At 37.0% G+C, this 27,631-nt stretch overlaps 1 protein-coding gene across 1 annotated transcript in view; it reads left to right on the top strand.

The window, feature by feature from the left end:
* ABI3BP (ABI family member 3 binding protein) overlaps positions 1-27,631 on the top strand; it is a 256,353-nt gene that overhangs the window by 209,365 nt on the left and 19,357 nt on the right. Inside the window, exons 26-31 of the mRNA XM_080808158.1 lie at positions 4,992-5,069; positions 7,014-7,118; positions 8,658-8,786; positions 9,473-9,541; positions 18,150-18,359; positions 24,115-24,223. Of these exons, the coding sequence (XP_080664284.1) occupies positions 4,992-5,069; positions 7,014-7,118; positions 8,658-8,786; positions 9,473-9,541; positions 18,150-18,359; positions 24,115-24,223 (700 nt within the window). The remainder of the gene's footprint in view (positions 1-4,991; positions 5,070-7,013; positions 7,119-8,657; positions 8,787-9,472; positions 9,542-18,149; positions 18,360-24,114; positions 24,224-27,631) is intronic.

Genomic DNA, 27,631 nt, shown 5'->3' with positions numbered 1-27,631 from the left:
CCGCTTTGGGGAATGCTGCCCATCTGCAGGTAATGAAGTCCACAGACAGCATCCTCTTTCAGTTCCTTCAGAATCAGCCTTAGCTGAGAGAGCCTCACCACGTCAGGGTGATATATTTCCAGATCTACTACAATATCACATAACAACCAAATGATATTTGCCTCAAGAATGCAAGGTTGGCTCAACATCCAAACAAATTTGTATAATTCATCACAGTATCAGTGAAAAGGAGAAAAATCATACCATCGCCTCAATAAATACAAAAAAACAACCATCAGACAAAATTCAAAATCCATTCATGATGGAAACTCACAGAAAACTAAGACTAGAAGGAATTTTCCTCACTCTGATAAAGGACATATCTGAAAAACCTGCAAATAACATCATACTTAATCGTCTGAATGTTTTTCTCCTCACATCAAGAGCACAGGGATTCCTACTTTTACCACTTATGCTGAAAAGAGTAGTGGAGTATTTACCCAATGCAATAAGGCAAAAAAGGAAGTAAATGATATCAAAGTTGGAAATCATAGATGACATGTAGGATATAATGAATGGAAAATTTAATAGCTCTCAGACTATTTGCTTAGGGAATAAGGTTTTTAAAAATTCGTGAGAAGAGTGTCTTAAAATCTATTCTCTCCAGATTAGTGAATTACATGAGTCCATCTTACTTTGATTCTGCATAATTTTTTTCTGGCTTGTTTACTAAAAATGCAGGGTTTTTTTTTTTTAAGTTTATTTTCTCCTCTGACCCAGTCCACTATCTCATCCACACTCACATCTAGTTTCTACTGAATCTTAATGAGACTTAATTTGTGTCAATTGATTTCTAATCAAATGTGACATCTTGCCCAGAATATTTATCTTTATTATTCATCCATCTCACATACATTTTCCTGTAGTTTTTCTTGCTGAAATTTTCAGCCCAGATATTTTACATTAAAAAGAAAAACCAGTTGATAAAGGAAGTGTTTAGTATTTATAGGTCATATTCCTCATGGTTTTAGGCCACATAAGATTGTGCCCTTAGGTCTTAAAACTATGGACCTTTGATTATTTAGTCCTCTATAAAAATCTTGCAATGATTTCATAAACCCAAGAGTCTTTAAACCATCTTGAGCCAGGTTTCTTATTTCATGACATCATTACAGGTATTTGACTAGCTTTATATGCATTTCTCAGCTACATTTATAAATACGCCTCCACCTCAAAGTCTGAAAGTACCCTACAGAGGTTGAGGTTGTAGGTGGGTCATTTTCCAGCATTCTGCTTTTACAGGTTTTCCAGAGATGTGTTTCAGCTTCACTGGTGTGTTCTAAAAATTACAGCCAACTTCAGATCTACACTGCAGAGATGCAACAAGCATGCCCTGGACCAGGAGGTCACACAGACTATAGTCCCACAGGCCAAATCTGGCTCATGGCCTATTTTCATGAATAAAGTTTTGTTGAAACATAGCCTGCTTTCACAATAGAATGGTAGAGTGAAATAATTGTGATGGAGACAATATGGTCCACAAAGCTGAAAATGTTTGCTGTCTGTCCAACACAGAGTAGGCTAACTTCTATTCTCCAACTTTCTCCCTATGGAAGGAAGTTGCTGAGCTGTACAGGTCCTCTGTTGAAGGTCCATTATGTTTCAGGCAAAATATAGTCTGGAAACCAACTTGACACATGTGGTTTAGCAGATATGTTACATACTTGAACCTGAGACTCCTCTTTCTGCCTCCTAATGAGGAATCCACACTTGACTGCCCCCATAGAGTGTGCTTGACAACCAGAAACCAGACTCCTCCGGGATGAGGAATGTGTTTTTCTGGGCTGTGGCTAACCCTTTCAGTCTGCTGGCTCATCACTCCTGGCTTTTTAGCAAGGTGCTGAGATTTGGAGACAAAGGCACAGAGACCAATCATGCATAAAGACCACCGCTTTTTGGTCACAGGAATAGTGTCTAGTACATTTGGAAATGGATTTTCAGTTTACTGTGTTTTTGTGCAACGTTTTTTGTTACCATGGTTAAAAATCATAATTTCATTTTTGACAATAAACTGCTAAGGAGTAAACTATGTAAATCCAGAAATTTTTGGAGAACTCCCATACGGCAAATGGGGGCTCATGCTAAAGCTCCACTTGGTATTTCCAGAGCCAGTTCTGCCCTTCTGAAAATATGTTGATTAATCCTGCCTGAAGGAAAAAGAATTCAGGTCACAGCCTGGGCCAGACTGGCTGATTAAGTGCCAATTCCTGAGAATTCTTTCTCCATAGTATCTCTCTTCCTGGCTTCCTCCTTGGCCTTCCTGCCACCTCTCTGCTACCTCTGGCCTTCACTTGCTCTCTGATTCAGAGCAAAAGAAGTTCACTGGAGTTTGGGCCCTGGTGCTCGTATTGCTGCCTGGCTGACATGCAAACCACAGTAAGATGTAGGCATGGCCAGAACCGGAGTTCATCCCCCTGTCCCCAGTTCAGTGCCCTGTCCCTGAGCCCCATGGCTGCCTTTCGCAAGGCTCTTAACAACATTTTTCTACCCTGACAACTTCTATCTGTTTCTGAAGGCTGAAGAAAGTCCAGGTTAGCTGCTGATTGATTTGGGTACTTATATTTAATAGTAAGATGCTTCTGTCTCTACCTATAGAGAAGCTGACACAATAGGTGGTTTCTGCTGATTTTTTCTTAATTAGAAAAAAGCCAGGGAAATTGTATCTTTGGTCTTACTCTTAAAGTAGGCCTGCAGAGTTTTGGATTCTCTCCTATATCTCCAATTGACGAGACCCTGTGGCTCAGAGGACTTGTCCACTGTCAGAATCTGCTATTCTCTGAGTCCCACACATTAGTGGCATGCTTGGATGATACATGCTTGCCATCCAGGGCCATTTACAATAGTGATGCCTCAAACAACCGAAAAGGCAGAAGATAGGACTCTAAAGCTAATGTCCCTTAGCATCTTTGGGAGGAATGACAGAAACAAGAAGCTGACAGTACACTGTGCTATGCCACTTAGTGGTTAAGAGCTAGGCTTTAAGCTGGGCATATGTCTGTCTGAGTCCCAACACTTCCTAGCTTTGAGTTGCTTAATCTTCCCCTGCCTTGGGTTTCTTCGCCTATAGGATCTGGATGATATCTTCCACACAGAAGGGTTGTATGGATCAAATAAGGCACTGAATATGGAAGGTGCTTTGAGCCAAAATGCTTTGTTTTTGTTTTGGAGTTAGAAAGATTTGGGAAAGTGTGAAGAAGAATGACTACAGGCACACACAATCTACTAGCCTTCTGGAACACACAATACATTTTTTAGTCTCAAAGAGTAGTGGTAAATCAGGTTCACCAAACCAGGTTATCCCACAATGGAAGTACTTTCCATTCCTCTATGCCACGAACAAATGAGTCCTTTTCCAACAAAAACACCCAAATGACCACATTACACTGAGAGTGGATACAGGAAGAAGACTAATGAGCCATTTGTTTTTGCCATACCTGTGGAATTAGCCACAAAATAACCATTGACCTCAAAAACATATTCACCCTACTACAAATAAGCAACACTTCATTCATGGCTCCCTATAAACATTCTCCATGATTTTATATATACTCTCTTAACCAAGAGGCAGAGAGTTATGAGATTGAAGTACTGGGATTTATAAGTTAATGTTTATTATAATTATTATAGTATTAATAATAATGATAATGTTAATTGTAATGCTATTTCTACATTAATTAAAATGTTGATTTATAATAATTTCATCACTTAATGTGCTAATATCTGATTTTTGGCAAAGTTTTCCTGTATTTTAATCAATATTATTTTAATATATCTGCCTGCACATTAAATGAGATTGAGTGTGTAATGTCTCTACATAGTCCCTAGAACACAGTGAATACTCAAAACAAGGTGGTGATTTGGGTTGTCCTTGTTCATGTATGGACTAGTATACTAAATATTCTTATTTTTTAAGTATGTGAATTACAGTCAGGTCCTCCGAGTATAGAGAATTTTATTATTATGTTAGTCACCATATAGTACATCATTAGTGTTCCATGATTCATTGTTTGCACATAACACCCAATGCTCCATGAAATACGTACCCTCCTTAATACCCATCCCAGGTGAACCTATCCACCCAACACACCCCTCTAAAACCCTCAGTTTGTTTCCCGGAGTCCATAGATTCTTGTCTGTTTGTATGGATAATATCTGTTTCTGTTCTTTCTTAATGATGACTGTCAGCGACATTGGGGAAGATTATTTTATAAGGTAAAAACATAATAATTCAAAAAAATAAGACAAAACCTAAATTGGCTCCCCCTCTCTTTAGGATAGATATTCAAACTCTTAGCATGGGTGTTTAGGTCAATGACTAATAACCACCAGATTATATTTGAGAGACTTAGGAGATAAAATTTCATACAAAACAATTTTCAGATCAATTTCATCCAATAGCAATTTGGAGCCCTGTGCCTGCCCAGGACTAATTTACAAGTCTCAAAATTACAAATCCAGTATGCGGCCTAACCAGCATGATAGCCAAGGCTTCTCCAGGAATATTTTTGAAGTCAACTTACCAAGGATAAATCCAAACACATTGGAATTTTAAGAGGTTTTAGGGGGGTGGAGGAAAAAATTTTTTTTAAACCACAGAATGTGCTCATGAATATTGACAAAAAATGGCCAGTCACTGAATATGAAGTCTGCCTGGTAAGACCATACCACCCAGGAAGGCAGTACAGTGTGGGCATCATGGAAAACTAAGACAATACCATGATCCATAATTAAATACTAACTCTTCAGAAAAATTATTACAGCTAATGAATATAGTACTCTGAGTATCTTCTATATACAAACAGGAGAAGCCAATTAAAATGTCTGGGCACAAAAACACCAGTTCCACTGTTCTGCATTGAATGCACATTATCACTGATTACCAAATTTCTGTGAAAAAACACTTAACACATTTTTGCTGTTTACTCACTTCCTTTCATTCTGTCTGCTCATAGGGGTCAAGCAAGCCCCAAAGCCATCAGGTGCTGGTAAAAATGTGTCCGTGGACTCTACCCACTCCACCAAAAAACCAGGTAAGGAATAAGATACTGACTCCCTTACTTTGCTCTTCTCTGCTACTTGGGCAGAAACTGCAGTGTCAAAAGTTGTAGCAAAAACAGCATCCTCACAGCTCTCAAAGAACCATGCCAACAGTACTGCTAGAGAAACATTCTAAAATAAAATATATTTTTTAGAATGTTTCTCTAGAAGTACCCAAAGGTTCCCTTTGGGGCACCTGGGTGGTTCAGTTGGTTAAACATCCGACTCTTGATTTTGACTCAGGTCTTGATCTCAGGGTTGTGAGATGGAGCCCTGCGTCGGGTGTCAGGTGTGGACTCTGCTTAAGATTCTCTGTCAGCCTCTCCTCCACCCTGTGCATACTCACTCTCAATCTCTGCCCCCCCCCAAAAAAATTAAAAATATAAAATATTATCTTTTTGGGAAAATGAACAGTGCTCTATGCACCCATCAAATATTAACAAGAGCCTCTGATGGGGTACTAATTCAAGAATCACTTTGTATAATATTTTGAGGGGTCACAATGGACAAGTGCTAAAGAGCCACTTTGGGTTCTAGCTTTCACCATGTTCAAGTTTTGTTCTTGTGTAATTTACTACAATATCCTTTTGTCTGATAGAATTTATGTTCCTAGTTTAAGACTGTGTTCTATATAATAGGCCAAAATGATGAAGCTGGTGACTTGGAAAGGTTTGCATTAAGAATTCTATGCCATTTACAAGGTTGCTATGAAACCTACTCTGGTGTACTAACACCTGGGCTACAGACCCATACTCTGTTATCCCACTTACTCCCCTGCACGTGCACAAGTGTACCCTCGCTAGTCTCCCAAGGAGCACTTAAAGTCACAAGCCATTTTCCTAGGTTGTCACTTTTACTTCAAGATTTTTAACCAATATATATCATGCAAAGAAAGAGGTGAATTTTTAAGCTGTAATACAAGACTTAAAATTTGGGTTAAGGTGGATTGCTCTAGGCACCTGTAGCCTTGCCAGCCTTTGTGCAAAGTATGAAAAGATGATTTGTACATCATATTAAGAGGTACCACGGGGTGCCTGGGTGGCTCAGTGGGTTAAGCCTCTGCCTTCAGCTCAGGTCATGATCTCAGGGTCCTGGGATCAAGCCCCGCATCGGGCTCTCTGCTCAGCAGGGAGCCTGCTCCCCACCCCCCAACCTCGCCTGCCTCTCTGTCTACTTGTGATCCCTCTCTCTGTCAAATAAATAAATAATATCTTTTTTTTTTTTTAAGGTACCTCTTCCGTCTGCTCTTTAGGCAGACTCTTTAGTACAATGTGCCCTTCCTCTGGGCGGGCAGGCTTACACCAGGGCTCACAGATGGGTGAGCAGAGTGCATGTTAAACTTCAGCTCCAATTCATGTATCCCTTGCCAAGGGCCCTTGTGCAATACACAACTGCCCATATTGACCCTGCTCTCCATAGGCATAGGCTTATTGCTTCTGCTGTCAAGGCTGCTTTGTTGTAATCTTTTGGAAAGTTCTGAAAGCGTTTATTCAGTTATAATTATATAGTAGATTTCCGTGGTGGGATGGAGCATCCACTAAAGGAGAAATTATATCCTTTAACAATTTAAAGCTAAAATGACATAAGAAATTGTAGTCTGAAAATCAAAGGCAATGGGGGACAATGAAACTCAGAAATACTATTGTGCCTATAGAGAAACTAAAAATGTTAAATTCTCTACATCTGTAGAGTTTCAAAAGGCAAACAGACCTATAATTAGAGGATATTTTTCCACATGTTAATGGACTTCATTGTTCCTAGGTGTATTACCAAAATTGATTTAGATGAATATCTGAATATATTACTCATAGACACTTTTCTATGGAATCTCTCCTCTGTCATCCAGTTGCTACTTACCAAATGTTCTATTTTTTAAAACCTGGCATGTTTATGGAGTAAATCCTTATACCAGCTTTATCTGTAATATAATCTCGTAGTCGCAGTCCCAGGCACTCGCCGCCCACACTTGCCACCTAGACCTGTGCCCCCACGAAGAAAACCTTTACCACCAAATAATGTCACTGGCAAGCCAGGAAGTGCAGGTATGTTGGCCATATACCTTCTCTCTCTGTGATGTTCATTTTCCTGGGCAACCACAAGCTCTTCTTGGCATGCTAGTTTAGGCAATAGACTAGTCTTTGGAGCACAGGACACGTGCTTGTGTTGGCCCCCAAAACTGGACACTGGGAGTCCAGGGGACATTGGGCTTCTGTCCTGATCCTGGATGGGTAAGGTTCCAGAAACCATCCCTCTGCCCCTAGGCCAGTTCACTTCTTTTTTTAATATAATTTTTGCAGTGTTCCAAGATTCTTTGTTTATGCACCACACCCAGTGCTCCATGGAATAAGTGCCCTCCACAATGCCCACCACCAGACTCACCCAAGCCACCACGCCCCTCCCCTCAAAAACCCTCAGTTTTTTCCTCAGAGTCCACATCTCTCATGGTTCATCTCCCCTTCTGATTTCCCCCAATTCACTTTTCCTTTTTAAAGGTTGTGAGACAGAAGCTCACTCAGGCCTTTCAACAAGTGCATTATTTTGAATGAGGTACTGTACATTGCCAACCTACTAGGGGTAATGGAAAATGTGAGGTCCTGTCATCTCTTTATCGTTTTCTCCTGAAATGAAATCCTGTACCTCTCACTGAAACCCCCCCCCACCCCATTCACCAGCCTTCATGCTGGCCCCAGTATTATGGTACTGGGGGAGAGACCAAGGGCTAAAACATTAGCAGCTCTACCTTGTGCATCAGGGCAGGAATATATTGTAGAAGTCAACAGAACAGATGTTATAGTAAGCATCCTTTTCCTTCTTCTCCAGCCCAATCCATGCCTGCCAGTTACTCTCCAGGTCAAGGCATTCCATCTCCTTGATAGCTTTCCTGTAAAACATCTTCCATCTAATCCACTGCTCCATATGTAGTTCACCTGTTCTGCTTTTGCCTTCAACAACTACTTTCATCTTTTGACTCCCCTCTTGGCCACCCAACTTGCAACCTGACCATTCATCCCCTTCTCATCTCATTATTTTCCTAGTGAAAATCTTTCAGTGGGTCCTTGTCACCTAAAGACAATGTCCAAATCTGTGGTATGGAAGGCCCTTCATGATCTGACCTTTCCTGTCCTTCCACAGTCAGCTCTCATGGCACCCCAAAGTATCTCAGCTCTCACCCCTTTAAATTGAACACACCAGGTCGTTTTGTGCTTCCCTGGCTTGGTTCTTCCTGCAACCTCTGCCTAGAATATAGCTCTTAGCTCTCATATCTCCCTGCTGATTATCTCACTTCTTTATTGGCACAACCTCTGTGAAGACATTCCTGCTCTCCCCTCACCCACCCTGCATCTTTCCCCATAGACATTATTACTCTGTCTGTTTTCTTTTTCTGCGACTTTATCCATTTTTTTCACCATATCTATAATGCTTCAGTATATTTGGCTCACACATCTATTTCAATCAAAGACACCAGTTTTGTTTTCTCTCCAAGCCTGGCATATAGTGTAAGTGCTGAAAAATATTTATAGAATAAATAAGAACTTGGCAGTGCTCCTATAAAGCCTGACTACTTTGGCTCCACATTATAGGAATCATTTTATCGGACCGAGTAACATCTCCACCCTTGAGGGCCACACTCGGCCCTACTGAAGCCCCTTCAGAGAGAACAGAGACAGATGAAAAGCAACCAACAGTTCCCGCATCAGGAGAAGATCTTGGTTAGTATGTCCTTCACTTTACGCTGGATGCTTAGCTATGAAGTACTGAAAGATTTCAAGTTAGGGGGAAGTGTATCTCAGTTCTGGATTATCTGCTTTGTTCAATTTTATGGCCAATATGAGTCTTTTTAAATTTTGAAATTATACTCATGTTTAAAGCTTTGAGATAGAATATGGTCCTTCCCTTCATAGAGAAGAAAGTACCCAAGTTTTTTAGAGACATCTTCCTGAAAAGATCTAGATTACTCAATGCTTCTCACTAAATCAGATGTCATTATTATTGACATATCTTGGGGTATCTGGCTGGCTCAGTCAGTAGAGCATGCCACTCATGCTCTGCTGCCTGATCTCAGCTGATCACTGCCCTGATCTCAGGATTATGAGTTCAAGCCTCACTTTGGGAATGAAACCTAATTAAAAAATAAATCATACATATATTAATTTATTACTGACTATTGCCTACTTTAATCTTTAAATCATTATTTAGTATACTCAGAACACCTGCAGCAGGACACAATTAAAGGCCTTTTATTGTGGGTAATATGTATAATTATAATAAAGGAAATCAAGATCACAAGGAATTGACCAGGATGCATATTAAATATTTAGGGTTCTTAATACTCTTTCATTTTATTAAGAAACTTTTTTATATTTTGCTAAAATAATTTCTTATCTTCTGTTCACAGTCAATATAACTGACTTTAGCTCAAGTCCAACAAGAGAAACTGATCCTCTTGGGAAGCCCAGATTCAAAGGTACGTACGATCAGCTCTAAGTCTCAATTTTGACAAAGCTGTCTTTGGTGCAAGTATCAGTTAGCTTTTGCTGTGGAATAACTGCAAAATCTTAGTAGCATAGTCTAATAAGGATTTATTTCTCATGTCTCTCCAAGTCACCTGAGGGTCACCTGATCTCAGCTGTGCTTGACTGGGTGGTTCTGCTTCTAGCAGCAGGCAGCTGGGCCTCCTGTGGCTTGGGCGCAGCTGTACTCCACATTTTCTCATTCTGGTGCTCAGGATCAAGGACCAATAGTGACTCAGAAGTAGCCATTTTAGTGACAATACAAAGTCAAGGGTGATGAGTTCAAAAGCACAACAGCATTTCAAGTTCCTCCTTGTTTTATACCTGACACTATCCATTGGCCAAAGTCACATAGCCAACCTCAAATCAAAGACTGGGGAAACATACTCCTTCCGTGCACACAGAGAATATTTTTGAACAGTATCAAATCGACCATAGTAAGAGAGCTATGATATAGAGCCCGGTATTTTCTTTTGTAATATTTTTTTCTGAAGTGTAGAATTTGATAAATCTTAACATACATATACACCCATGTATCTATCATCACAATACAGCTACCACCTCCAAGAGTGTCATCATGTACTTTTACAATTCCTCCATTTCACTCCTCCCAACCAAATCTCTAATTCCTAGATAATCACAGATATGCTTTATTATAAATATGTATGCATTTTGTGGATTTTTATGTACATGAAAAAATACAGTATGAACTTTTTTTGGTCTGGTTTCTTTCATTCAGCATAATTATTTTAAGATTCATCCATGTTGCAACATGTATCAATAGTTCATTTCTTTTATTGCTGACTGATATTCTGCTTTATGGATATATAAGTATTTATTAAGCCTGTTTATGACATTTGGGCTTTTTCTAATTTTTTTACATTGCCAATAAAGCTGCTATGTATGAGTGTTTGTATAGATATATGCCTTCATTCCTTTTGGATGAATGTCTACAAGAGCAGTGGCTAGACTATAACATTTTAAGAAACTATAGACTTTTTCCACAGTAGTTGTGCTGTTAACCTTCCTGTCAGCAGTGTATGAGACTTCCAATTCATCCACATCTTTACCAACACTTATGTGGTATTTTCAATTTCAGTCATATTAATAGGTGTGTAGTGGTATCTGATTATGATTTTACTTTGCATATCTCTAATGACCAAGGATGCTGAGCCACCTGTTTTGGTGTGCCTGTTCAAATTTTTTGTCCATTTTTTTAAAAAGATTTTATTTATTTGACAGACAGAGATCACGAGTAGTCAGAGAAGCAGGCAGAGAGAGAGGAGGAAGGAGGCTCCCTGCTGAGCAGAGAGCCTGATGTGAGGCTTGATCCCAGGACCCGAGATCATGACCTGAGCTGAAGGCAGAGGCTTTAACACACTGAGCCACCCAGGCGCCCTTTTTTCCCCCATTTTTTATGATACTGCTTATTTTCTTATTGTTGAGTTTCAGAGTTTTTAAAGGTTTATTTATTTTAAAGTGAGAGAGAGTGAAAGAGTGTGTGCATGAGCAGGGGAAGGGTCAGAGGGAGAAGAAGAGAATCCTCAAGTAGACTTCTCACTGAGTGCAGAGCCCAATGCAAGGCTTGATCCCAGAACCCCTAGATCATGACCTATGTGGAAATCAAGAGTTGAATACTTAATTGACTAAGCCACCCAGGCTACCTAAGATTCTTTGTATTTTTTTGGTAGAAGACCTTTTTCAGATACATGCTTTACAGATTTTTTCTCCTAGTATGTGACTTCTGTTTTTTAATTTTAATGAATCTCAGCTTTTTAATTCGGTTTTTGTATATACTGTATTTTTGGTGTTGTATTTAAGAAACCATTGACCAACCAGAGGTCATAGAGACCTCCTTTGTTTCCCTTTAGAAGTTTCTCTGCTGTTTTTTAGAGGTTTTTTACTTTTACATTTAGGTCTACAATCCATACTGTGTAAAATTTTGTATATGATACAAGATGTGAAACAAATCAGTTACCTTGTTTGCGGATATAAAATTGTTCCAGCATCATTTGCTGAAAAAAACTACTCTTTCCACTGAATTTCATTTCTTCCTTTGTCAAAAATGAATTGTCCACATATATGTAGAAATGTTTTAGCTCCCTGGTCTGTTCCATTGATCTATTTATCTGCCTTTACATCAATACCACCATGTTTGTATTATTGTGGTATTGGTATTGTATTGATGATTCTGGGTACTCTGTATCTACATCTGAATTTTAGAATCAGCTTATCAATGTCTAAAAAGTAGCCTGGTTATATTTTTATTAGAATTTTATTATATTAGAATTGCATAGGTCAATTGGGAAAAATAGACAGCCATACAACGGTTAAGTCTTCCTACCTATGAACAATGGTATATTTTACCATTTATTTAAGTCTTCAATTTTTCTCACCAGTGTTTTTTAGTTTTCAGTGTACATAAAACCATAAAAATAGCATTTTTATTTAAATTTATAATTATTCATTGCTAATGTGTAGAAAAATCAATTTTTATATAATGATCTTATGTCCAGAAACCTTGTAAACCTCAGTACCTTTCATGTAGATCCATTGGATTTTCTACATACAGAATCATGTCATCTGAGAGGAAAGTTTTACTTCTTCCTTTCTAACTTGGGGGCTTTTTTCATGCCTTATTATACTAGCAAGACCTTCCAGTAAAATACTGAATAGTTACAGTGAGGTTGGGTATCCTTTACTTATTCCTGATTTTATGGAAAAAGCATTCATCCTCTCACCTGAATGTAATTAAGTATGATGTTACCTCATAGGTTTTTCATATGCCCTTTATTGGACTGAGAAAATTCCCTTCTATGTCTACTTTGGTGGTTATCTGAAATGAGTGCTAGATTATGTCTAATGATTTTTCTGCCTTTATGAAAATGATCATTTTTTAATTAGTTTCTTAATATAAACAAGTAGTTGTTTTTGAATTTTCAACTTTTCATTCCAGGGACAAACTCCACTAGGTTACAATGTATTCTCATTTTAATATGTTGTTGGATTTAATTTGGTAAAATTTTGTTTAAAATTCTTTTTTTTTTTTTAAGATTTTATTTATTTATTTGACAGACAGAGATCACAAGTAGACAGAGAGGCAGGCAGAGAGAGGAGGAAGCAGCCCTCCCACTGAGGAGAGAGCCCGATGCGGGGCTCGATTCCAGGACCCTGGGATCATGACCTGAGCCAAAGGCAGAGGCTTTAACCCACTGAGCCACCCATTCGCCCCTTGTTTAAAATTCTATTCAGTGAAGAATATTGGTCTGTAGTTTTCTTTTTATAATGTCTAGGTAAAGTTTTAGTTTCAGAATAATGCTGAACTCTCCTCAGTTTCAGAGTTTCAGAATTGGGATTGCTTCTTCCATAAATGTTTAATAAGGAAGAAGAGTATTTTTTCTTCCCTAGTAAGTTTTGGTAATTTTTATCTTCAATTTATTAGTCCATTTCATCCAAGTTGTCAAATTTATTAACATAAAGTTGTCCTTAATATTCTCTTATTATTTTAATATCTGTAGAGTCTATAGTGATGTCACCTCTCTCATTCCTGTTATTGATAATGTGTAAGTTTTCTCTTTGCCTGATCAGTCTGGCTGTAGTTTTATTATTTTTTTTGATCTGAAAAAGTTGACTTTTTGTTTCATTGATTTTGTCTACTTACTTTGATCTTTATTTTTTCTGCTTAATGTTTAATTTACTCTGAAAGTAAAATATGTGTTCTTTGATTTGATTCTTCTCTTCTTGAATATGAAATTTACTGCTACAAAATTTCCCCTAGATATTATTTAAGCAGCATCCAAAATTTTTTGTTATATTATATATTTATGTTTACTCTATTTAGAATATTTTTAATTTCCTTTTGATTTGTTCTTTGACTCACTGATTATTTAGAAGTATATAATTTAATTTCTAAATATTTTGAGATTTTCTAGAGATCATTCTGTTACTGATTTCCAATGTAACTCCATTGTTATCACATGCTCTATAAGATATTTAAATCCTTTTAAATTTATTGAGACTTTTTTATGGTCCAGAATATGGTCTATCTTGGTGTATGTTCTGTGTGTACTTGAAAAGAATATGTATTCTGTTATTCCTTTATTTTTTTTGTATTCTATTATACTTAAGAGGAATGTTGTATTTGTTTGCTAGGGCTTCCATAACAAAATGCCACAAACGTGGTGGTTTAAACAACTAAAATTTATTTTCTCACAGTTCTGGAAGCCGAAAGTCTGAAATCAATGTATCATCAGATTTAAGTTCTTTTGAGCCCTCTCTCCTTGATTGAAGATGGTCACCTTCTCACTATGTCCTCATATAGCCTTTCCTCTGGATGCACACATCCTTGTTGTCTTTTCCTCTTATTAAGGACACCAGTCACAATGGATTAGAATCCCACCCCTCTGACCTCATTTAATTTCATTTACTTTTGTAAAGACCCTAACTCCAAATAGAGTCACATTGGGAGTTAGGGCTTCAAAATAGGAATTTGGGGGAAATAATTTACATAACCAGTATTATATAGATGTCAATTAGGTCCAGTTGTTTAGTTGTATTGTGCAATTCTTTTATAGCCATAGTGATTTTCTATCTACTTGTTCTATCAATAAAAGACAGAAGAAATTGAAATCTCTGACTATAATTTATTTCTACTTATATTTCTATCAGTTTTTGCTATACTTATATTAAAGGTCTGTATTTATATATAGACATAAATTGCTTAGGATTCTAAGAAACTGATCAGTTGATCCTTTTTCATTATAAAATTATCTTTTCTGTTTATGGTAATACTATTTCCTCTGAAATCTAATTAGTTAATATTGCATATCCACTCAAGCTTTCTTTTGATAAGTGTTATCATCTATCTCTTATTTCCATCCTTTTAGTCTTAATCTGTTAGTATCTATATATTTAAAGTGTGTTTCTCATAGGCATCATATAGTTGGTTCTTGCTTTGTTATCCTATCAAATAATCCCTTCATTTTATTTTGTTTAGGATCTTATATTTAACATGACCAATGATATAGTTAGGTTTAAATCTGTCTCATCTTGCTACTTGTTTTCAGTTTGTCCCCTCTATCTTTTGTTCCCTTTTTCCTCTTTTCCAGCCTTCCTTTAGATTTTTTTTTTAGTTGAAGTGTAGTTGACACACAATGTTACCTTAGTTTCAGGTGTGCCAACATAGTGATTCAACTTTTCTATACATTATGCTATGTTCACTACAAATGTAGTTACCGTCATTACCATACATTATTACAATACTATTGACTATATTCCCAATGCTGGACTTTTTATCCCCATTTTGTATTCATTCCATACTGGAGGCCTGTATCTCCCATTCCCCTTCATCCATTTTTGCCTATCCTCCCACCCCCTGGCAACCATAAGTTTGTTTTCTGTGTTTATGGATTTGTTTCTGCTTTTTGTTTGTTTGTTCATTTGTGTGGATTTTTTTTTCTAGATTCTACATATAAGTAAAATACAGTAGTTGTCTTTCTCAGTCTGACTTATTTCACTTAGCATAATATCCTCTAGGTCTATCTATGTTATTGCAAATGACAATCTTATTCTTTTTTATGGCTGAGCAATATTCCATTATATATATGTACCATTTTTCTTTATCCATTCATTTGTCAATGGACACTGGGGTTATCCCCATATCTTAGCTATTGTAAATAATGTTGCAATAAACACAGGGTTGCATATATCTTTTCAAATTAGTGCTTTCATCTTCCTTGGGTAAATACCTAGTAGTGGAATTACTGGATCATATGGTATTTCTGTTTTTAATTTTTTTTAAGATTTTATTTATCCATCTGACAGAGAGATCACAAGTAGGCAGAGAGGCAGGCAGAGAAAGAGGGGGAAGCAGACTCCCTGCTGAGTAGAGAGCCTGATGCGGGGCTCCATCCCAGGACCCTGAGAACATGACCTGAGCTGAAGGCAGAGGCTTAATCCACTGAGCCACCCAGGCACCCCATCTGTTTTTAATTTTTTGAGGACACTTCATACTCTTTTCCACAGTGGATGCACAAATCTATATTCCCACCAGTAGGACACAAGGGTTTTCTCCATATTCTCCAACACTTAGTATTTCTTGTTTTTTTTACTCTAGCTATTCTTACAGGTGTAAGGTGATATCTCATTATAGTTTAGATTTGCATTTCCCTGATGATTAGTGTTGTTGAGCATCTTTTCATGTGTCTGTTGGCAACTTGAATGTCTTCCTTTGGAAAAATATCTGGGTCATGTGTCCATTTTTTAATTGGAGTATTTGTGGGTTTTGGTGCCAAGTTGTATAAATTCTTTATATATTTTGAATATTAAACCCTTATCAGATATATCATTTGCAAGTATCTTCTCTCTTTCAGTAGGTTGCCTTTTTGTTTTGTTTTGTTGACAATTTCAAAGTTTTTTACTTTGATGTAGTCCTGATTGTCTTTGTTTTTGTTTAACTTGTCTGAGGAAATATATCTAGAAAAATGTTGCTAAGGCCGATGTCAAAGAAATTACTGCCTATGTTTTCTTCCAGGAGTTTTATGGTTTCATATCTCAAATTTAAATTTTTAATCCACTTTGAGTTTATTTTTTGTGTATGGTGTAAACAAGTGGTCCAGTTTCATTCTTTTGCATGTAGCTCTCTAGTTTGCCCAGCACCATTTATTGAAGAGACTGTCTTCCCTATTGTGTATTCTTACTTCTACAACTTCACAAATAGTGCAAGAACTTTACATTAGTATGGCAAATATTCTCTCCTCCCGGCCTATCATTGTTATACATTTTACTTTCACATGTTAATATATCACACTAAATTGTTATTTTTTATGCTTAAATGGTAAGTTATCTTTTAGAGAGAAATAATAAAATTATTGTGCCTACCTACATATATAGTTACATATATAGTTACTATTTTCAGTGCTCTTTATCCCTTTGTGTGGATTCATATTTCCATCTGGTATCATTTTCCTTCTGCCTGAATGTCCTTTAATCTTTCTTGTAGTGTGGATCTGTTGCTTTTGAATTCTGCTGAATTTTGAAAGTATCGTTGGATTGAGTTCTTTTGAGCCCTCTCTCCTTGATTGAAGATGGCCACCTTCTCACTATGTCCTCTCACTATATCCTATTTCACTTTTCTTTTTTTTTATTATTATTTATTTATTTGACAGAGATCACAAGTAGGCAGAGAGGCAGGCAGAGAGAGAGAGAGAGGAGGAAGCAGGTTCCCTGCTGAGCAGAGAGCACGATGCGGGGCTCGATCTCAGGACCCTGAGATCATGACCCGAGCCGAAGGCAGAGGCTTCAACCCACTGAGCCATCCAGGCGCCCCTTTCACTTTTCTTAAAAAAGGATATTTCCACTAGTTATAGAATTCTAGATGATAAGGTTTTCTCCCAGTGTTTAGAGATGTTGCTTTACTGTCCTCTCACTCTCATTCTTTCCACTGAGAGCTCTGCCATAATCCTTATCTTTGTCATTCTATATATGATCTTTTATGCCTCCTTTAAAAATTTTTCTCTTTTTACCATTGGTTTTTTGAAACTTAATTATATTAGTATAGTTTCTTCCTGTTTGTTGTGCTTAGGTTTCTTTGAACTTTTTTGGATCTGTGGGTTTAGAGGTTTTATCAAATTTGGACATTTTTCACCATTATTTCTTTGAATATTTTTCTGCCTCTTTTTTACTCAGATACTAAAATTATGTGTATATTATACTGCCTGAAATTATGCCACAACTCACTGATGCTCTGTTCATTATTTTTAATTCTTTTTTCTCTCCACTTTTATTTTGGGTAGTTTTTATTGCTATGTCTTCAAGGTCACTAGTCTTTTTCTGCAATATCATCTCTGTACTACTATCATCCTGTGTGTTTTTCATCTTACACATTTTAGTTTTCACCTCTAGAAATTTGATTTCAGTCTTTTTTATATCTCTCATGTATTAATTTTTGACCACATGGATTATAGTGATAATAATGTTTTTATTGTCCTTGTCTGATGACTAACATCCATGCAAGTTCTAGATTGATTTCCACAATTTATTTTTCTCCTCATTATGGGTAATATTTTCCTGTTATTTCACCTTGCTGTGCTGGATATGTTTTTTTAATCTAAAGTATTCTTGAATTTCATCCTGGACATATTTAAATTACTTGAAACCACTTGACCCTTTCGAGTCCGGCTTTTAAGGTTTACTAGGTTAGACCAGCACTCTCTTTAGTGTAGGGCTAATTATTCTCCATTTCTAAAACAACACCCTCTCGAGTACTCTTTCCACTGCCCCATAAATTATGCAATTTAAAACATGCTCAGGGGGACCAAATTACTTTTGGATATTATCATAAGTTAAACCTATTTAGAAAATTAAACCAGCTACAACATCTAAATCATGTTTCTCAGAGGAATTCTAGATTTTCACAAGTTTGAACAATGCACAGCACTGCTTTCATCTATCTGTTTATAATGTGAGACCGAATGTCTTCATACAGATAAATAGATTTGAGTTTACCTCCACCTTCTGTACACACTCAAACAAGGCTAAATGTCAGAGTCCTCTCTCTCTTAGGTCCTCATGTGCGATACATCCAAAAACCTGAAAACAGGCCCTGCTCCATCACTGATTCTGTCAAACGGTTCCCCAAAGAGGATGCTACTGAAGGGAATGCCACCAGCCCACCGCAGAACCCACCTACCAACCTCACTGTGGTCACTGTGGAAGGGTGTCCCTCATTTGTCATCCTGGACTGGGATAAGCCACTAAATGATACCGTCACTGGTAAGATCATGGCATAAGGACTGATACTTTGGTGGGAAGCATTGATATGTGAATGTGGTACCTGGGTCAAACTATGTCCTATGAGGTATATCTCAGGTGTAGTGAGTCCTAGCAGAGCTGTATTGCCAGAAGTGTCATATGATGGGAAAAGATCATCCATGTCCTCATGATGGGCTTTCTGTTAATTTAATAGATCTCTTTAGGTTGCATTCCTTCCATCTCCTCTCAGAACTCTTTTTCACGGTATAAAGATAGATCTGATCTTTCCATTATCAAGAAAATTACAAATAACATAGGAGAAGTTGGCAGTGCTGATGATACTTAAACCAGTTTGCATTTCACCAAACTAATTTCTAGATTGACCTAGAAGTTTCCAGCAGGTTGAAAGTTATTCAGTTATTTTAGGAGAAATTTTTTTTAGAATTCTAATCCTGGTCATTTTTCTGCTCACCTCAGGAAATTTTAATTCTGCTATCACTCACCTAATCCCTCTAAAAGTGACTGTGAAAAATAAGAAGGGAGTCATTCTTTGAATTTATTATATGGGAATTTATTTCTTCATAGTGAACAGATTAGTCAAACTAGAGAGGAGGGAGAAAAGACGAAGAGGCTGAATCAGCTAGAGGAATATACCCAATAGGGGGATTACACAAAACTCCTGCTGTCCCTGTCCTACTATGCCTGGGACAGGTAGACAGGGTCTAGAGGGCCCCACTGAGAGGCTGTCAGGATGGAGAAAGGAAAGTACACAGGGCAAGTGGGGAGTGGGAGATTCAGCATCTGACAAGTTTTCTGTGAATAAAGAAGAAAACAGCAGTTATTTCTCCTCAGACAAAACTGTTTGGTCTGGGCGACTTCTGCTAAAACAGCCTATTTTGCTTAGCTGGGCTTTTTTTTTATTTAACCATATTTTGTGAATTTCATTTTTCATGCAGGCCTTGTCTTTGTTTTGAGAAAGCATCAGCCATTGCTCATATTTCCTGGGGATTTGCCTAGTCCCACTTCTTCACTTGGGACTATGCCAGTAGGTGCTACCATCCCAGTATCTAAAAAACAATCTCTTGAGTATTGACTATCCCATGGATTAAAAAGTCAAAACTCCCAATTCATGTAGTGTACTAATAAGAAGGAGTTCTCATGATAGACTGAAACTTAGTTATCATAGAACCAAATGATCTGTAAAATTTCATTAGTCTTAAAGATGTGGGACATCAAGTTGGAATTGGTTAATATATCTAATAATCCAATACATCTAATACATATTCCCTTTGGAGTCTCAATATCTGATTTAACTTTTTTTTTAAGATTTTATTTATTTATTTGACAGACAGAGATCACAAGTAGGCAGAGAGGCAGGCAGAGAGAGGGAGAAGCAGGCTCCCCACTGAGCAGAGAGCCCGATGTGGGGCTCGATCCCAGGACCCTGGGATCATGACCTGACTGAAGGCAGAGGCTTTAACCCACTGAGCCACCCAGGTGCCCCTCTGATTTAACTTTTTAAGAGCAAACGGATTTTCGTTTCTGGTGCATCATGTAACTTTTTTTTCATTGTAGAAACTTGTAATCTCCAAAAATAATGAATAGGGTATACTTTCTCTATCTAACCAATTACATTTGTAACGTTGTTATTAAATGTTAATGGGCTGCTTAAGATCTTTCATAAGATGCTGGACTTATGATAACAATTTTCATGGAAATGGATTTATCTCTTTAGCTGCAATATTTTCTAGATGGAAATAAGTCCATATTTAATCATAACCTAGTGTATATTTAAATGTTGGACCATATACCTTAACAGTCTATTCTATTTTTTGTACTGTTTATTTTTAGTGTTTTATTAAATACCACTTGATTTCAAATGTAATCTTTTAGAAACCAGCAGATCAGGTAATGCAGAGGTTAATTCTCTCAAATCACTGGAAATTGTTTCATAAGAAAGGATTAAGAACGATTACAAAAAGAGAGTGAAACATATTCTTTATTCTCTGAGTTGGCTTCTGTCAGTAATCTGTCTTTTAATTGACAGGAATGTATTACCTCTAATAAATACATCCAAATTTGGTTGCTTCTACATGTCCCCTCTACATTAAGGTAAAAATAGATACACCTAAGAAATTGGTCATAGCCTGGGTCCTTTAAGTTAGTTATGAAGTGGTGCTTTGTGATATGCTAAGAGCATACCAACATAGATTTAAATCCCAGACTGGTTGTGTTCTATATATGCAAATTGACTATGCAGTTAACCTCTTTGCTTTAGTTTCCTTATTTGTAATAACAATAATAATTCCCACTGTTATCAACTTATGAGGATAAATTTTCAGAGAGAGAGGAGGAAAGGGCAGAAGGAGAGGGAGAACCTTTTTTAAAGATTTTATTTATTTATTTATTTATTTATTTATTTATTTTAGGGAGAGAGCTTGAGCTGGGGGAGGAGCAGAGGGGAGAGAGAGTGCAGGGGGGTGGGTGAGCAGTGGAGAAGAATCTCAAGCAGACTCCCTGCTGAGCATGAAGCCCAATGTGGGGGTTCAATCACACAACCCTGAGATCATGACCTAAGCCAAAACCAGGAGTTGGATGTCTAACCAATTGAGCCATCATGCACCCCTGATGAGGATAAAATTAAACAATGTAAATGTGCACCATTAGTCAGAAGCTATTAAATTAATGTTTGTCAGTAGCAGCATTAGTAGGACTGGTAAAAACAGTGTCACCATTATTATTTTCATGCTCTGTTTTCATGGCCAGACTCTAATTTTCCAATCTTTATAATAAATGGGATTTTTTCTGTTAAGTAAATTTTCTCTTAATAGGGCAGTAATACCCTCTGAGGGGATAAAATACTAATTATTCAGTGTTAGTTCTTTATAGATACATTATATCTTTACTGTTAAGGAATTTATAAATCCCATATTTTAATTTTTTTCCATATTTTTTAAATTTTTTTAAGATTTTATTTATTTATTTGACAGACAGAGATCACAAGTAGGCAGAGAGGCAGGCAGAGAGAGAGGAGGAAGCAGGCTCCCCGCAGAGCAGAGAGCCCAAAGCAGGGCTCGATCCCAGGACCCTGAGATCATGACCCGAGCTGAAGGCAGAGGCTTTAACCCACTGAGCCACCCAGGTGCCCCTCCATATTTTAAAGTAAGAAATATGGACACATACTAAGTGGTTTTCTTTGCTTTCTGAAATATACTCAGAATATGGCTATAGATATTCATTCTAAACATTAATATTCCATTTTTATGATGTTGGTGGACTTACGAAAAAGTTATGATTGCTTTAAAGCATTGCAAATAAGATTTTCTAAACCTTCATTACAAAACCCAAGAATATACATTCAAAAGCCAGAATTCTGAGAGAAATTCTAAATGTATTTTTATGAAGGTGAATTCTATATCCATTTTGAAAACTTGGATCTTTCAGGATAAAAATAGTATTAAATAAGCATTTAAAAATGAGTCAAAGGAGGGGTGCCTGGGTGGCTCAGTCAATTAAGCATCTGCCTTTGGCTCAGGTCATGATCTCAGGGTTCTGGAATCAAGCCTCACATCAGGGAGGCTACTTCTCCCTTTCCCTCGGCCTGCCACTCCCCTTGTTTGTGTTCTCTCTCTCTCCCTCTCTGTCTGTCTAAGTAAATAAATAAAATCTTTAAAAACAAAATGAGTCAAAAGAAAATTAGAGAAGACAAGCGGTAAGATTTTCTAGTACTAAGAGCCTGGGGTAATATTAAAAAGAATATTACATAGACAATGAGAAGTATCCTAAGCCTAAGATGTTTTTTGAACGTGGTTGCTTTCATGCATAGTCAACTGGATATAATTGTGATATAATGTGATATAATTGTGATATAATGTGATATAATTGTGATATAATTTTTTCTTTGGGTGACTAAGAAGCACTTGAATCTTTCCAATTGGCATCTTTCCAATTTTTGTATCTTTCCAATTTTTGTATCAAAACACAACTCAAGGATAATAAGGGATAATAAAAGTAATAGCAATAATAGGTACCACCTGTTGAAAAAAACATGCAAAATACTATTAAGCACTTTCCATATATTCCTAATTTAATCCCCACAAACAACACTATGAAGAGATGTTATTGACATTTTATAGATGAAAAAACAGACTGAGATCAAGGCAAGTGACTTGGTCTGTTTCTTTTCATTGAGTCATAGCATCTCCCTTTTTTTTTTTTTTAGGAGGGGACTAACTAGCCTGCCCCATGCCCTTTAATAGAAAAGTCATGAGTGTTTTGGGTCCTTTATGTCAGAAACACATCTAACCCTGTATCCAACAAGCAGTTTCCATTTTTAAAAAGATCAATTTTACTTACATCTTGATTACTGCCATCTTTTTCTAGTAAATATTGCTTCACAGCTGAGAAAAAGATATAAAATGGATATATTTGAATTCAGGGCCCTACCCTTCCCTCCCTTTCCACTCTCTATAAGAACAGAGAGCCAACTGAGAGATGGATTGGGAATAGAAGAGTCTGAGAAAGAATACCAAATACTAGCCATTAGTCCTTTGGTAGCTATGCTAATGTGTCCAGTATAATGGCCATTGTCTTCTGGCTTAATTTTGTGAATTTTTGGAAGGATGGTCATATGAAATTATTAAAAAGAGCTATCCTCCTTTTTTTGATTTTTAAAATATGCCATTAAAACTCCTTCCCAAATTGAAATTGGTTATTATGTCTTCCCGAGTCTTTCATAATTTCAGTTTTATTTCCAGTCTCCATCTCCCATCTTTGGTCTCAGTGCTAATAGCGGAAATCCCTAGTAACCTGCCACCTCCTTCACAGCCTTCCCACTTTCCCTGATGGCTGACCACTTGTGTATTTGGAGTGGGGTTTGTTGTTGTTTGTTGTTTTTTGAGTTTTTAAACAAGTTTAAAGACTTGTTTAAAGTTTTTTGAGTTTTGACAAGATCTGCATGATCTTGTCGCATACATTAAACTAAACCCCAACTGAGGGCAGGGAAAACCAACTAACAACTTCATCAATTATGTTCTTAATCTGAAAGTCTTTCTCTTGATTAGTCCTGCAAGTTCATAGAAACATGCCTCTAAGTTACATTTATGGAAATCTCTATGCAAACTTAAAGGTCATAATTTTTTTAAAGGATAATTATCCAGAAAGCATATGTAAGCAATAGGTATAAAACTTTTGTAACTTACATAAGTGGTAGGTACAAAAATCCCATAATTCTGTAGTTCAAAATAATGAACTGTCATTCATTATTTGGTTAACTGTTATTTGCTGCATGATTTTAAACCCAAAGTTTTTTCGTAACAGTACTATGAATGCAGTGGCCTTTTCCCCAGCTATATAATAAAGCTCCATACAGAAGAAAACATGGCTTCTACTCAAGTACCACTTCTCATACAGTGCTTTCCTCGTACTGAGCATTCCAACAAGAGCAGACTAACTGATTTGTCTAGCAACATCATTGGTAACCAGTTCAAAGCCACCATGGGAATGTTATCAGTCTTCACAGTTAGCAGACCTTCATGTTCCAGTAAAGGGAAAGCAGAAATGGCCAATGAGCAACTCCCAAAATGCTTTGGGACCTTCGTCATCCACTGACCATCCCCATCCGGGAATTGCTAATGTGTAAAATCAGTACGCCTCAAGGACTGCAGGCTAAATTGCTCACTTTTATGAGAGTGACTTTATGATGCTGTTTGCCTTAAGAATAATGAAATCAGCCAGGATGTAAAGACAAGTATTTGTTGGCTTTTTCGCTTTTCAGAATATGAAGTTATATCCAGAGAAAATGGGTCATTCAGTGGGAAGAACAAGTCCATTCAAATTACAAATCAAACCTTCTCCACAGTAGAAAATCTAAAACCAGATACAAGGTAAGCCACCTGTGCTATTACAGGTGAATTCTGAGAGTGTGAAAGTCGTAACAAAGGAATGAAACGACATCATCTGCCTTTGTCTTACGGGACAGTCTAGTTTGCATTTCATTCTTTGGCTTACTGTGCATAGCAATAGATACCTCTAGAGTCATGTTTTGTAAATACGCAAGTTATTGGTGGGGACACAAGAGCTGATGAGGTGGTCTTGTAAGTTAGCACTCTAGGTGAGAAAATTGAAAAATAGAAGGTCGTTGATACCAAATGTTGATAATTAAGTACCAAAATTCAGAGAAGTTAAGTTTTGTAGACCAGACACAACTGGAGTGTGTATGATGTAAACTCAATTTGAAAACAAGAATTTGGCTGCCATGTTGGCAAGAGGAGAGCAAGGAAATAAAAGCTATGTAACAGATATAGATGAAAGTTTGTGATAGATAATGCTTCAAATAACTACAGACCATTCCCAGGCATAGCAGTCCTTTGCTTTTGGGAACTTTTTATCACAAACAAATGAGAATCAATTTTTGAAAACAGAAATATATAATATTAACAATACAGCAAACAACTTTTCTTGGCATCTCCTATTACACATTCATACCAGGTTGTGTGGTTTTGTCATTTCTTTTGAAATATAAAATACCCAATATTTTGTCAGCTCGTTGTATTGCAAGAAAAATAAGGGCCTTACACACTTCTAGAAATGTAATAGAGAAGGTTTTGTGTGTGTGTGTGTTGTTTTGTTTTGTTTTACATGGATAAATCATCAAATTTACTGTTCAAGGAGATTCTCGAATGATACAGCCAAGAATTTCCTTAATAAAGACAATGTACTAAACTCATTTTGGGACTAAATATCACTCTCTGGAAAATCAGTTTCTTTTCTCAAATTCCAGAACACTGTTTGATAAGCTATCTATGCATTCAGTTAAAATGAAAACATCCTCACATCTTAAGTTATAGTAAGCCAAGCAAACCAGACCACTTTTCAGAAAGACACAATCAGGAGTTTTTCCAGATTGAGTATTTCATAGCTTGATAAAGTTTCTTGGCATTTAAAAAGATCAGCAGAGGCAAAGATTGGAACTCCAGCATTAGAAATTTTTTCATAAATTTTACTAATATCTCTCATTGTCATCAGTTGATTGAATTGAATCAGGTATTGAAGATGACACACAAAAAAGCCTTTTTAGTTCTGATAGCAAAGAACCTCTTTTAATGTTTTCAGGAAAAAGAGAAGCATCTAGTTCATTCTAGAAGGTTTGCTGTGTATAAAGTGTAGTCTTACACTGCAAATATAATATTTTCCACAAGCATTTTTTTCTTTAATGTTCTCTATTTTAAGCTGTAATATGGAAAATTTTATAGCTGCTAATTTTTTGAAGGCTATAAGTTAGCCAAAATAAGCATGTATTTTAGTAAAAGCCCATTTGATGATCTTGGTTCTGTGTCCTTAGGGAGATTAACACAGAGAGAGAGAGACTATTTTTAACATAATTATTTTAAGGAAAGAGTAAAAAATAAGTTATTTAATTTGACCTTTTTAGGTGGATTTGGGCTTACAGAATGTAGATGTTTTACAGTTTCTTGCTTTTTATTCCATTTAATACATTGAAAACCATTTTGAAAAGCATCTAATTTCTAAATGTTCATTGTGTTCCTTTTCTGAATTAGGCAATCCTCAAATCTTCTCAGAGTTCACCTATTAGTCATGATCAGAAGTAGAAAATAATTTTTTCAGTGACATTCTTAAGCCTGACTTGTTTATAAAAGATTTATGTTTCCATTCAGCTAACATTAGTCAAGCGCCAACAGTGTGGTTGGTATTGTGACTACAAACATGAATAAATGTGGTGCCAGCCCTTGAGGAGCTTGAGGAAGTGGGGTAGTAACCGATAATTAGTAACCTATTATTCTACACAAAGTGGTGAGAGTTCTGGTAAAAATATATACAAGTTGCAAGGGAAGCCCAGAGTGGGTGGCACTTTACAAAGTCTGGGGAAGTTGGGAAGACTTCCTGGAGTAGGTGACAACTGGGCTGAGGCTTGAAGAATGTATAGGAAGGAGTTAGCTGGGTAACTGTAGGAGGGAAAAGAAATACCAGAGAGAATAGTCCATGTCCATGCAGAGGCCCGAATGGCATGGTTGTGTGCAGTGAAGAGCCAGCTACTTTCACCAGTGGAAGGGGTGAAAAGTGAACAGAGGCAGTAAAAGCAACAAGAGGTGGAGGTGAGGCTATGGAGGGCCTTCTGTGCTAGATCAGGAAACTTGGTTAATAGATGGAGAGACCCAGAAAGATGGTAACTGGGAATGGCTTGCTCCAAGTTTCATTTTAGTATTGTTATGATTTTGATTTAGATGGAATAATCACTTTTGATACTAAAGCAACTTATAATAAGTAATATTGGGTAGAATAAATTGAACAAAAACTTTTTGTTAATGTCTTGCAAGAATGCCATTTTGGCATCTTGCCTAATTGGCCAAAGAGGCACATAGGAGAGAAAAGTACCTCTGGGCTAAGCTGCATTTCATTCTGGAATTACAGGACTAATGAGTCCTGGAGTTTACATCTAGCTTCTGGTTATAGTTGTTGTAGGACTTATGCTAACTGTTTCTGGAGTTTAAGCCTTGTCCCTTTCACCCCGCCCTACGGTATGTGTCTTGCTTGTTACTCCTGTCCTGATGAAGGTCTGATGGACCTTCTAAGGAGGGACCCCTACAACTACCCAAATCTCAAGACAAGCAAAGCCCAAAGGAGGCTCTTTCTGGACTTGTCTCGAAGAAAAAAAATAATATTAAGTTTTGGAATCCCTGAAATCAGAAGCCCATGCCAAGTTTTGCCAGATGCCATAAATCTGGGGCCACTCAGTGTTTCTGTTTAGCTTATTTTACATTATTTTTAGAGTTTGATATGATTGAATGAAATCCATTCAGATATAAGGACTGTTTAAAAAGAAAAAAAGGACTTTCAATATTCATAGCTATGATCTGACCAGGACTGTGCTAATAGGCCCTGATGGGTCATGATTTAAAAGTTGTATATTAGCAGTTTGAAAACATTTCCTCACTGGTGAGAGATGTGATACACATGGATATAAAGGTGTTCTGATGAAAACTGTTTAGTATACAGTTTGTGGAACTTTGTGGTGACCAAGTAGTTCAGCAGATCCCAGTCCCCAGCGAGTAGGAATGCATTCTGTGCTATCTTAAAGGTAGGCTAGAGATTAATGTGTTTATTTAATAGGCAAAAAACTGTTTTCAGCTGAAATATTATGTGTTGAAACCCCTATTAATCAAAATAATGAGCTAAGGAAGAATAAAGTGAAGTTGAATTATGTCATTTAATTTGAGATTTCTGAAGCCTAGAAGCACCTGGGGAAACAAAAGTAACACCCATGAAACAACGGG

Source organism: Martes martes, assembly GCF_963455335.1.
Source record: "Martes martes genome assembly, chromosome: 1".
In the NCBI taxonomy this organism is placed as follows: Eukaryota; Metazoa; Chordata; class Mammalia; order Carnivora; family Mustelidae; genus Martes; species Martes martes.
This window is presented reverse-complemented; position numbering and strand designations above follow the sequence as displayed.